This window comes from Nannobrachium achirus (genome assembly GCF_963921795.1).
Source record: "Nannobrachium achirus genome assembly, chromosome: 23".
Lineage (NCBI taxonomy): Eukaryota > Metazoa > Chordata > Actinopteri > Myctophiformes > Myctophidae > Nannobrachium > Nannobrachium achirus.
In genome coordinates, this window is record NC_137830.1 from 47,670,385 (window position 1) to 47,683,341 (window position 12,957).

At 42.5% G+C, this 12,957-nt stretch overlaps 2 protein-coding genes across 2 annotated transcripts; both read left to right on the top strand.

Annotated features, from left to right (window-relative positions):
• The first annotated feature begins 71 nt into the window (after positions 1-71).
• zcrb1 (zinc finger CCHC-type and RNA binding motif 1) lies at positions 72-12,141 on the top strand. The gene is made up of 8 exons (XM_080753938.1): positions 72-137; positions 426-536; positions 771-799; positions 1,037-1,148; positions 2,169-2,276; positions 9,028-9,137; positions 10,509-10,581; positions 11,765-12,141. Exons 2-8 carry the CDS (start codon positions 453-455, stop codon positions 11,921-11,923), a joined length of 675 nt encoding a protein of 224 aa, XP_080610064.1. The 5' UTR covers positions 72-137; positions 426-452; the 3' UTR covers positions 11,924-12,141.
• On the top strand, positions 5,741-7,513 carry LOC308308467 (atlastin-2-like; the record flags this gene model as incomplete). The annotated part of the gene is made up of 1 exon (XM_080753882.1): positions 5,741-7,513. The coding sequence occupies one exon, from the start codon at positions 5,741-5,743 to the stop codon at positions 7,511-7,513; it is 1,773 nt and encodes a 590-aa protein (XP_080610008.1).
• Positions 12,142-12,957: the final 816 nt, after the last annotated feature.

The following is a 12,957-nucleotide window of genomic DNA, read 5'->3' on the forward strand; positions in this document are numbered from 1 at the left end:
TATGTGTGAACTGAGTCTGATTGGATGAAACTGTCTGGCACGTCATCAACCTGCGACCCTGTTGTCCTACTTCCATTAGTAAACACACACGCTTGGCTTTTTCAGCAACCTCGTTTCTTCTTCTAACAGACTATCAGGTATGGAATATAGGAAAACTCGACCTAAATGATACCAATGAAATGCATTCTGTAGGCTAGCGTTTCTCAAACTTGTTTATTTCAAGGTCTCCCTATAACTGACAGTGTACAAATGCAACAAATTTGGTTCCTGTCAGATTTACAGACTTGTATGGCTATTGAGAGTTTGAGACCCCCTTAAAGGAATCCACAGAGTCCACAGTATCATTGCGTGTGTGTCTCAATCAAATTGGATTGCTATATTATCGTAAAGAAATAAGATAATGTGTACTAATGTGTGTCTTACAGTTTAGTTGCTCGTCCAGTGAAACCATCATGAGTGGGGGTTTGGCTCCAAGCAAGAGCACTGTGTATGTGTCCAACCTGCCTTTCTCTCTCACCAACAATGACCTGCACAAGGTATGTGTGTTTTATAGCCCTGAATACATAGTCATGTATTCAGGGCTAGTGTGTTTTACTGTCTGTTTAATAATATTCAGAGTGGGGCAGACAAATGGCTTGTCAGAACAATGGCATTTAGCCCTGGAATGTCCGTGATCTTAACACTTCGTGTAACATTCCAATGACACAGCCATAGATCGGTCCTAACATTCAGTAGATCTGATGAGTAACATACACTGTTTGTCATTTCAGCTATTCACCAAATATGGGAAGGTTGTGAAGTAAGTGGTTCAGTGACTTCAAAAAGCCAACAAATTCCACCAGGCTCGCTCACTCACTCACTCACTCACTCACTCACTCAACTGGTTTGGTGGTTTAAAGTAGTAATATCAGTCTCTCTCTCTCTCTCTCTATATATATATATATATATATATATATATATATATATATATATATATATATATTAGTAATTACCATAGTACTGAGCATTAGTAATTGTGTCCTCCTGCTTCCCAAAGGGTGACAATTGTGAAGGACAAAGACACTCGCAGAAGTAAAGGAGTGGCATTTGTTCTCTTCCTGGATAAAGAATCAGCCCAGAACTGTGCACGACAATTGAACAACAAACAGGTAGGTCTGTAATAACATAATCATTTAATCTGCCTGTGGTTCTCAAAATGAATTGCATTCAGTACCCCCATCGCCCTGATTTCTGAATCCAAGCTTCCAAAACTACAAGCGAAAACAATAGCAAGCATATGATGCTATGAATGAATGATTTAAAGAATATAACCTTTAAAATGAAGATTTACTGTCAGTGCCAGCTATGTAGATGCTGTTGTTGCTTATAACCATGTCATGCATCCCTTTTCTGTCATACTAGGTGAACACTTGGCAAAAATTGCAGATCTACAATGTCACAATGCGTCCACTGAAACGCATTGTGAGTTGTGACCCATTGTTTAGATTTCAGGCTTTTGAATAATTATTTTAACCAGAGTGAGTTAACATTATGGAGCAAGTAAGAATTTAGTATACTAGCCCTTATCCGTTCAAAGATATGAGCTCCAAAATGATGTGCAGTGTGTGGGTTATGGGATGTACACTGTGCACACAGTATATGAGGGATGGAAAGTAACTTTAACTGGTGCTTGCATGATGTAGGAGCATCAATGTAAGAAACCCGTTTCGTTTAATGGCTACAGAGATACTGTCCCCCCCCAGCCCGCCCGCCCGCCCACCCGCCTGCACACACACCCGCCTGCCTGCACACACACACACACACACACACACACACACACACACACACACACACACACACACACACACACACACACACACACACAGAGGAGCTGGTTAAACATTTTGCCTCATGCTAGATGCAGAATAGATGTGCCTCAAGCTAGATGCAGAATCAGGTGTGTTCATATGCTTATGGTGATGCGATTTCAGATCAATTGCTCCAGCCACTGAGGAGAAACGCTGTGACAGACACTCAGACATTCGCAAAATTATAGTATAGATGGATAAAAGAGAAATGGCTGGGCTCAATCATGCAAGTAAATCAAACCTGCATCCTTTTGGTTACTCTTTGTTTTCCTCAGCTCTCTGGCGAGGTGAGCTGATTTTGTCTGTTTGTTTGTCCCACAGCTGTTTGGCAGAACAGTGAAAGCCAGCATCGCCGTCGATAATGGCCGAGCAACCGAGTTCATCAGGCGACGGAACTACACAGACAAGTCCAAATGTTACGAGTGTGGGGTTAGTTCACATTTTGTTCTGTGCTACCTTTTTGTTCGATGAAAACGTGTAAATAATAATATTATTATTATTAGTATATTGATAACATCGGGGATAGTGCTTGGAGGCCAGTCTATGACGTCGGTACTATGAAGTAGTACTGACATATTGAAGACATCAAGGATCATCTCCATTCATGGGCCTAACAGGGACTTTAGTGTTTGCATCGACAAACACTGATCCGACCAAATTCCCAAATGGCACAACACACCCTCAATATACAAATATACATATACCAAGCTTCAGCTTCGTGGGCATCAAAAAATTGGTTAATTAATCTCCATACATGGAGATCTCTGTGTCAGTCCTTGTCCCTTTATGCCCATATATGGACTTATGGAGATCCCTGATGTCATCAATATTAAGCCCATAATATGCCTATATATGGACATAATGGTTGAATCAGCATTTTCCCCATTTGGCTTCCATGTCAGTCTCATGTGGTCTATGATGTCAGACATCTATGATCTATATTTGGGAATGGTTAGGCCTGTTAGGGCAACCACACTAGTAATACTTCTAGATGCCCATGAATACTTGATGATCATTATCATCCTATATTAAAATGTGTACTGACTGACTGACTGAATGACTGACTGACACAGTATGGATATCCAGGGTTTGATCTTTGATGAGGTGATGTCACGTGACATCACTTCCTGTACAGACGGACGGACAAGCTGAGACATTTCTCATGGTATACTGCAACACCTTCGGTCGCAAACATTTGGCTTAAGGGAGGACCAGCCGGTGGAGTCTGGTCATAGAGACACCTCAGGGCGACATGCGACTGGTGAGGTCATGGCACACTCTGGCACATACATGGCCTACTTGTGCACAAGAGGCAAGAGGCAAGTTGCACCTAGACAGAGTGCAGTTCTTGTTTTCATTGGAGTCCTTTGTACTCAAGTCATTGTATTCACCATATTCCTGGCCCCACCCCCGGCTTCCTGTTCATATCCTGAAAAAGGCGGATGCTGAAAAAGCTAGCCTGAAAAACATAATTTGGTTTCCTGTTGTCCTTGCATTAAAGTATCAGTAGTTGGCGTTCTAGGCTCTGGGCTCTGAATGTACCTGGGTTGCCATGTCTGCTTATAATAAGCAATTTGTGGCTCTAAAGAAATGGTTGCTTATTGGCCCTTACTTTCTAATATTTTTTAAACCTGTGGTTCCCAATTTTTTTCATATCACCCAGATTATATATTTGTCCACAGTCACAGACTCCCATCTGAAAATATGTGGTGCCAGGGACCTCCACAAAGATTTATGTTGTTAAAAATGTATTTTTTTTCTCCCCTCAATATTTTTAAATAGCAAATATACAAGCTCACAATGTGTCTAAATGTGACACATTGTGAGCTTGCTGATCTGCTAATTTCAATTGTAAATAATAATAATAATAATAATAATAATAATAAAACTTTATTTGTATAGCACCTTTCATGACATGAAATGCAGCTCAAAGCGCTTTACAGAGCAGAAAATGAAGCACAAGTGCTTAACAGAGAAACAGTAAAATAAAATAAAAAATACAGAATAAAAAGAAATAATTAAAATTATTACAATTAAGCAGAGAAATAACAATTTCAGAACAGTGCGGACGTCAATTAGCAGCACAGGGATTTAAAAATTTAGCTAAAAGCAAGAGTAAAGAAATAGGTCTTGAGCTGTGCTTTAAAGCTATCCACAGAGGCTGCCTGTCTTAGGTGTAGTGGGAGTTTATTCCAAGCTGTCGGTCCGTAGAAGCAGAAAGCTGCTATATTTCATTGTTGGCGCCTCAAGTAGGTCTGCACTAGAGGACCTGAGTGGGCGGGTTGGAACATATCTATGCAGGCAGTCATAGAGGTACGAAGGTGCCAGACCATTTAGAGCTTTATAAACAAGTAAAAGTATTTTAAAATCAATCCTAAAAACAACCGGGAGCCAGTGTAGCGACGCTAAGACTGCTAAGGCTAAAGTAGTATAGCCTAGTTGCTTCTGTTGGGCTTATTTCTTTGGCAAAATCTGGCAACAGACAATTCCGTGTCACTTCCTTACTTGGGAGGAAGTGAAAAGATGTTTTTGAAGCAGCCCACAGAGAAAAACTCTCTAGCGCCCTCTGTAAAAGAAAATGGCAGCCTCCATAGAGAGGGCCAGGAATATAGTGAATAAACAAGTAGAGAACAAAAAATCACACCTAATGTGTTTGAGTTTTTTTAACCAGTTGTGTTTGAGTTTTTAACGGGCCAGTTCCAAACTGCAGCCACCTGTAGGTGCTCTTTTGGTGTGGTTTTAAAGGAGGGTAAGGATTTACACTTCTTTATGACTGTTGGTAAGCCATTCCACATTAAATTTTTAGTTGCATGGCAGGAGAACAAATGTATGTCATGTTCATGGAATTCCCTTCCGGAAATAGGGCTTGCAAACCTGGTGTCATACTGGGATGCCCCTCCCCCGGCAGCCATTTTGAGAGGGTCGGGGGATAGTATATACTAGCTGTAGTAGCAGGGCTTGACATTAACTTTTTGAGGCACAGTGTCATCTGGACAAGTACATTTCCTTTTCACTTGTCCAGGCACAAGTCACTGGTCAATTTGCCATTTCAGTCTTTTTTATTCTTTTTTTCTTAATTAATTCATTGTCCATAGTCTGCATACAGCACAAAGCTGCTAGGAGCATCACAGAAAAAGTGAAACCAAAAGCCACACGTATATTTAATTATTTTTCCTTGCTGTATAGACTATGACTGTTGAGTGGAGGGGGCCAAGTGGGTCTTATTTATTTGTCCAAAGAAATAAAACAAAAAGACTGTGAAATTAACGAAGTGACTTTTGTGCCTGGACAAGTGAAAAGGAAATGTACTTGTCCAGATGACACTGTGCCTCAAAAAGTTAATGTCAAGCCCTGCTACTACAGCTAGTATATACTATCCCCCGACCCTCTCAAAATGGCTGCCGGGGGAGGGGCATCCCAGTATGACACCAGGTTTGCAAGCCCTATTGCATTTGCATACAAGGCTATATATGGGACCAACCGACTTCAAAATTGTCATTATCAATCAAAATATAAAATATTGATTGATAATGAAATAGTTGATTTCATTATGATAACTTAATTTGTGTAGTACATAATTGTGATGTAATACAATTACGTCACCACTAATCTTATTACGTCACAATATAGGCCTAAGGGCCTAGTTCACAGCTGAGTTATTAATAAGTCCTGTTACGTTGATAGTAGGGTATTGTTTGTGAGCTACTTTTGTGTCCTCAACAGTTTAGTGAACAGGCTAGCTGATAATGACTGATGAGTTTCACCTGCGGGAAGATTCTCAGACAGAGGCAGTGATTTCGAGATACGCCCAGGCATGCAATGATGCACAGGGAAGTGCAGAATCTGATTCGTTTTGTGCCACTGAGACAATCAACTGTGGCATGAACAGCAAGATGGCGGAGGTAGGCGGGTTGAGGAACCGGAATGCATTGGAACCGAACCGCATAAGCCGCCTCTTGAAAGAAGGCATGAGAGGGGTGGAAGAGGCCTACAGGTGTGGAAGAGGTTCTCTAGCACGGCCTGAGAACCTGGCACGGGATGAGGTCCAAGAGAAACAGGCGGTGGCAGAAGAGCCCAAAGTTGGGCCGGTCCAGATCGTCGTGGCCAATGAAGAGGAGCATAACTTTGAGCTAGACGTGGCAGCGCTGGAAAGAATTCTGCTCCAGGACCACGTGAAGGACCTCAATGTGGTGGTGGTGTCCGTGGCTGGAGCTTACCGCAAGGGAAAGTCTTTCCTGCTGGACTTCATGCTACGCTACATGAACAACCAACAGCAGAATGATTCTTGGGTAGGCGGAGACAATGAGCCCCTGACAGGATTCAGCTGGAGGGGAGGCTGTGAGAGAGAGACCACTGGCATCCAGATGTGGAGTGAGGTCTTTGTGGTCGATAAGCCTGACGCCACTAAGGTTGCAGTGCTGCTGGTTGACACGCAGGGGGCATTTGACAGCCAATCCACCATCAAGGATTGTGCTACTGTGTTTGCCCTCAGTACCATGACCAGCTCTGTACAGGTGTACAATCTGTCCCAGGATATACAGGAAGACAACCTCCAGCATCTACAGCTCTTCACAGAATACGGACGACTTGCTATGGAGGAACAGGAGGAGATGTCCCCGAAACCTTTCCAGTCCTTGATGTTCCTCATTCGAGACTGGAGCTATCCTTATGAACACGACTATGGCCTTGAGGGAGGAAACACCTTCCTGGAGAAAAGGCTAATGTTGAAGCAAAACCAACATGAGGAGCTGCAGAATGTGAGGAAACACATTCACGCCTGTTTCTCCAACATCAGCTGCTTCTTGCTGCCCCACCCTGGTCTTAAAGTGGCCACCAACCCATACTTTGATGGCCGTCTTAAAGATATCGATGGGGACTTCACGCGGCAGCTGGCCAAACTGGTTCCTCTGCTGCTGGCACCAGACAAACTGGTGGAAAAGGAGATTGGGGGAAACAAAGTCACTTGCAGAGACCTGGTTGAGTACTTCAAGGCCTACATCAAAGTCTACCAAGGGGAGACTTTGCCTCATCCCAAGTCTATACTGCAGGCGACAGCAGAAGCCAATAACCTCACTGCCGTGGCAGGAGTCAAAGAAATGTACAGCAAGAACATGGAACAGATCTGTGGAGGGGACAAGCCGTACATCGCACCATCCGACCTAGAGCGTTGCCACGAGGAGTTCCGCGACTGCTCAGTGCGCCAATTCCGCTTAGTGAAGAAGATGGGTGGGGATGAGTTATGCCAGCGATACCAGGACCAGCTGGAGATAGAGCTAGACGAGGCCTTCGGCAACCTCTCCAAGCACAACGACAGCAAGAACATCTTGCATGCAATGTGCACGCCTGCCACACTGTTCGCCGTCATGTTCATCGCTTTTGTGGTGTCGGTTGTGATGGGCTTCGTGGGCCTCAAGTCAGTGGCAGTGCTGGCCAACCTGACCATGGTTGCGATGCTGCTGTTTCTCGTCGTCTGGGCTTATGTCAAGTACTCTGGGAAGTTCTTTGAGTTGGGGAAGTTAATAGACGTGGTGGCTGAGACACTCTGTGAACAGGTGTTGAAGCCACTCAGCAAACACTTTATGGAAGACAACGTAACACAGACGGCGGCCTCAATCAGAGCCAGATTGTCGGAACAGGTCTCTCAATACAAGGAAAAGTCCCACTGACTGCTCCTTCTCCCAGCCATAAAATGTTTTACTTTATGAATTTTGATTGACGATTACAGCAACCATCACTCTCCCTCACTTATAAAAGTGATGTGTGTGTCCATCTTTTTATTTTCTGAGAAAGTCTTTCCAGTCAGTAGCCTGTTTTGGGAAATAAATGCGTAGGCTATCGTTTTAAATGTACAGCGACGCTGGCATCTGGTGTGTGTGTGTGTGTGTGTGTGTGTGTGTGCGCGACTGCGCGTGTGTTTCAGTGAGAGAGAACAAATGACGCTTATGAGAAAGAGAGTGAAATTACATTTTGAAGTGAGTTTTGTCATTTTAGAAGTTAACTGAGTTGGTTACACAAATTCTACATGCTCTTTTTTGGAAACACAGCCTTTACTGTATGTCATTCGCTCGTTGAATAAAAAGTATTTTCATCCGTACTATTTTGTCCATGTTGTAATTATTCCTGTGAGTAATACACTTTGACTGCAAAGAGGGGGTTGGAATTACTGGGCTGACACCTTACCCAAAGTTGGAGTCATACAGCATAGATATGTCATAGAAGACTGTAGTAGTAGATGACTGTGATGTAATGTAGTAGATGACAGGCCACACGAAGCCTGAGATCCACATTGGACCATTCAATTTTTCTTTAAATGTTCTTAACAGTGCAAATCAAGGGGGAGATTTTACCTGCAGTTTTATTTAGTTTTAACGGTAGTTAGTTTTGTTCATTGTACATTTTTGTTACAGCTTTTTTTTCCAGTTAATTAAATACTTCTTTCACTTTTAGTTTAGTTTTAGCATTCGTTTTAGTTAAAGGGGTATTTCACTTAAAAAAAAAAGAACGTTTGGTTTGGTTGGCTTTTATGAACACCCTGAACAGTTTTTAATTTGCTTGATTCATTCATTAAAAACACCCATTATTTTTTCTAGCGACTCATACTACCCTCCTAATATGTGAGCAGCCCGTGTTTTTTTGATAACTTTTTTAATTTATTTTTGAATAATTCTTTGGGAAAATGGAAAAAGTTCAATACAATAAAAGATTATTAAAAATAAATGAAAAAGGTTATCAAAAAAACAGCCTGCTCATGTATTAGGAAGGTATTATGAGTCACTAGAAAAAATAATGTGTGTTTTTAATGAATCTATCATGGTTAAAATGGAGTTTGGAGTTACAATGGGTGTGTACTGTATGGGGAGGCTTCCTGCAGGAGGAGGGCCTGATAACATTTACATCAAATATCTAAATATTGAACCAAGCAAATTAAAAACTGTTCAGGTTCTACATAAAAGCCTGATTAATACAGCCTCATTTGGAGATGAGTTCTAGCCATAAACTATGATTGAAATGTCAAGTAGAATTCCTCAAAGGTATTGCAGGGTGGGGCATGCATTCCCTGTTTGCCTCATTTACGAGTAGGCCGGTACCCAACGGGGAAGACAAAGAGGACCCTAAACACGAGTGTATTAAAAACTGAGTCGAATAAATGAAATGATGTGTCGTTCTGCCATCATCACAGGATACGGGACACCTGAGCTACGCATGCCCCAAAAACATTCTGGGAGAGAGAGAGCCTCCAAAGAAGAAGGAGAAGAAAAAGAAAAAGAAGGTTCAGGAAGCTGAGCAGATGTAAGTATATAAGCCCATGATGACTGAATTCTGCAGGTATCTAGGATGATGTATACCAGAGTTCCCCAATTAGTTTTCCCCAAGGGCCAAACCGAGGGCCACAACATTGCAGGGGGCAACGGTGGCGTTCCCACTAATCCAGTGACAGTTTTCGTCGTCGGGTGAAAATCTTGTATTTCCAAAACCGTTTGTTTTGAATTTATCATTTTAAACATTTTGCGAAAGAACGTACAAATTTGGAGATACGAGATTTCCACCCGACAACGACGATATACTAGTGTTGTTGCTGCTCTTATACCACCATTATTACTGGGGTTGGTGTGGGCCAGACAGTAGCCCCCCCGCGGGCCGCAAATGGCCCACGGGCCGCCTATTGGGGAACCCTGACGTATACTGTAGTCCTCTGTCTACATCACTGGTTCTCTTTTTCATTCCACGATTTTGTAACTCATTTTCACCCAGTGCCAATTGCCTATGTAATCCTGGGCTCTGCTCTCCCTCTGCCGTGCCTGGGGAGACATGCATGGGTGGTCCTAGCCTGATACTTCAGTCCGCACATCACCACCCCCTGCTGGTGGACGAAGTGTGTGATTGAGACGGACGCTAGCAGTCAGGCTAGGGTGGTCCAGGTTGTTTCTTTTAACCTGACGGGGGATTTCCCTGGGATGGACGTAGCACGTGGAAGGAACACGTTATTCCAACCAGTTCCTTTCCCCTCCATCAGGCGCCCCGGCTGGCCAGGGGGAGGCATTATTGAGACCAGTATTACTGCATGTTTTTGTGAGGGCATCAACCCTAGGAGACACGGGGAGGACATGCAAACTCCACACAGAAAGGCCCTATCGCCAACCCCACCTAGGGTGTGGGCACTGATGACGCGGAGGGAGGAACACGCCCCCAGCACCCGCAGCGTCCCCCAGCGGGAATCAAACCCTTTGCTAGCTGTGAGGCGAAGCGCTAACCACTGCGCTACTGCGCCACCGACATCTCAAATGTTTTCAAGTCAAGATCCCCAAAATGTATTTGACCCCATTTGAAAAGATTTGTGCCAGGGATGCAATAAGAGATTTGTGTTAAATATTTGCATAAGATTGAATAATCCTATTCGTAATCCTTCAACAAAAAGAAGTGATTAAACTGTTTTTGATTCTATTATAACTCATTTTGCTAGGGAACCCCTCAGGGACCCCTGGACCCCACTTGGAGAACCACTAGTCTACCTTATATCTTATCTTACCTGTCCCTATTTGCACTGAAGCGAACTTCTTGTACCATCTAGTGATCCCATGCCACCCCTAATTAGTCATGAATACAATCTTGTTTAATCAGTGAGTGTTCTCTTGACACTGATCTTTTTTTTTTCTCTCTCAGTGAAGAGGAGGAAAGTGAGGATGAAGGGGAGGACCCAGCCCTTGACAGCCTAAGTCAAGCCATAGCTTTTCAGGTTAGTGTGAACAATGTTTTTTGCCCCAACTGGTGTGTTCCGGTCTAAGTTATTAGTTGACATAAAGTCTTGAGCTAGTATCCAAAAATGACAAATTGAGAACATAGTAACCAAGAATGGTTACTATGGTGGTAGCTGAGGAATCTAGATTATTATGATATAATTGCCAGACCCATGAAATGGGTAGGCCTACATAAGCAAATGTCGGTCTGTCCGGGTTTTCTATATAAAGGGTATATATGATGATGACATGATGATGACATGCCTACAAAAGGCATGATGTCATAAATGATGATGACAGACAGGGGGTCTGGCACAACCAGGTTGACCTGGTCTAGTATTACTTGCACAAGCAGAGCGTGCAAGTACTGCGATCGGCTGGGTATGTATGTATGTAGGTGTCTTCTCTTGTTGAAGACTGTAGCCTTATCAGGGACCAGCATCTCTGGCAACGTCACTATTAACAGGCAATGAGGGACCAGTATTCCTGGTGATGCCATTGGTCATAATATATCAGTTTTCTTTGGAAGCGGTGATGCTAGTGGTGCTCATGGCGTGCTCTGCTTACGCACAAGTAGGCCATATGACCTACTTATGGCCTACTTGTGCGCTAGGTGCAAGTTGGCACCTCGACAGAGTGCATTTCTAGTTATAATTATGTAATTTCAAGGCTGAAAATGTAACTGTGGCTCTCAGCTACCAGTCAGCTATATTGCAAGATATTCAATTGTATTTGCGAAGTTTGTTTGCTTTTCCAAGCATTTTTAGATTGTAGATCTGCTATTTTCAGCTTGTGACGCCATCGCAAGACATAAAGTATAAATTAAGTATTAGCATGTAACCAAGCATCATTGAATGTTAAAATGGTGAACATGGCTGATAATGCCAATTGATGCAATTGCCAACAATGTCTTGTTATGGATGCAGTTGATTGTGTTCAATTGTGGTAGCCAGTTAATGTAAATTCGTAGTTGGCTGGCAAAATTACAGTAAAGTAGTTATGCCTCCCAAAAGATGCCATGCTGTCCTAATATTGTTATCATTGGGGTACAAAAGGACTGAAGAGTTTGGTAGATTCCATGGGCTAACAGGGGCCCTTAGGAAAACATGGGTCACAGGGCCCAGGATCCCAAGTGCAAGCCCCGTTGACCATGTTTCCATGTGTACATTTTCTCCTTTGCAGCAAGCCCGTATAGAGGAAGAAGACCAGAGGACGGTGGCAACCTTGACTCATGATGATGTTGAAAGTGCTCAGGCTTCCACATCAGAAGATTCCAAGAAATCCAAAATTAGAATAAAAAAGAGTGCTTACTTTAGCGACGAAGAGGAACTAAGTGACTAATTATTTGTACCTATGGTGATGGACATTATCAAACAATACACTGGTAGCTGAACAGATGCATCAACCTGTTTCCTCTCTCGCCATTATCGAAACCTAAACTGCAGTATGTTAATAAACATCCACTCACGTCTCACACAGTGTTTTTCAGCAAATACAAAATGTGTATTAGATTTTTTTATTTTTAAATATTTGTTTGTTTGGGATCTCAGTGGTGTGGTGGCATGTTATGTCACTAGGCTTCACTAGGAAATAATTTATGTTACATCTATGTGAATACATGCTGTATAAATGCCTGCCTGATGAATGATTGGCTGCTTGTTCATTTGTTGCTGATTAAACTTTTGTGTTTTACTAGTTGGTCATTTGAATGCTAAAGAAAAATCCAATGACAAGCTATTAGTTTCAGTACATTTGGTGTACAAAGGTTATACAGTGAATGAATATAGCCTTATAGACTATACAGATCAAGTCTGCTGGAAAAGGAAATCAGCATCTGCATAAAGCTTGTCACTGTACGGAAGCACAAAGAGCTCTAAAACATCCTCGTAGATGGCTGTGTTGACTCCAGTGTTTAGTTTGCACAGTCAACAAGGATTTGGGGTGCCATGTCATCTGCTGGTGTTGGTCCACTGTGTTTTTATCAAGTCCAGAGTCAACACAGCCATCTTCCATGATATTTAGAGCACTTTGTTCTGCTTCAGTATCAAAAGTGCCACACTATGATCACTTCCATGCCATGCCCCATTGATGTAATAATCTGTTCAACTTCAAAAGTAGCCCAGACCAAGTAATGAGTGCATAAATTAACATACCTTTCAGATCATGGTCAACATTTCTGTATTATAAGAGTGATCTCATCTAATATTGAGATCTTTTCATGAGCTGTATGCCATAATCATCTAGATTAAAACAAAAAAGGGTTTCATTCACTTTATGCGCAATTAATTTATAAGATTATGAAAGTTTCACTTTTCGACTTTTTCGAAAACTAAGCTCCAAACAGCCCAAAACAAAACTAATTAGGGTCCTGCTTA

What these genes read in the sequence shown, in the direction of transcription:
- zcrb1 (XM_080753938.1), top strand. Translation starts at nt 453, where the DNA reads ATGAGTGGGGGTTTGGCTCCAAGCAAGAGCACTGTGTATGTGTCCAAC. An exon ending in CCAAATGTTACGAGTGTGGG is followed by an intron (nt 2,277 to 9,027) that starts GTTAGTTCACAT and finishes CCATCATCACAG; the next exon opens with GATACGGGACACCTGAGCTA. An exon ending in GTTCAGGAAGCTGAGCAGAT is followed by an intron (nt 9,138 to 10,508) that starts GTAAGTATATAA and finishes TTTCTCTCTCAG; the next exon opens with TGAAGAGGAGGAAAGTGAGG.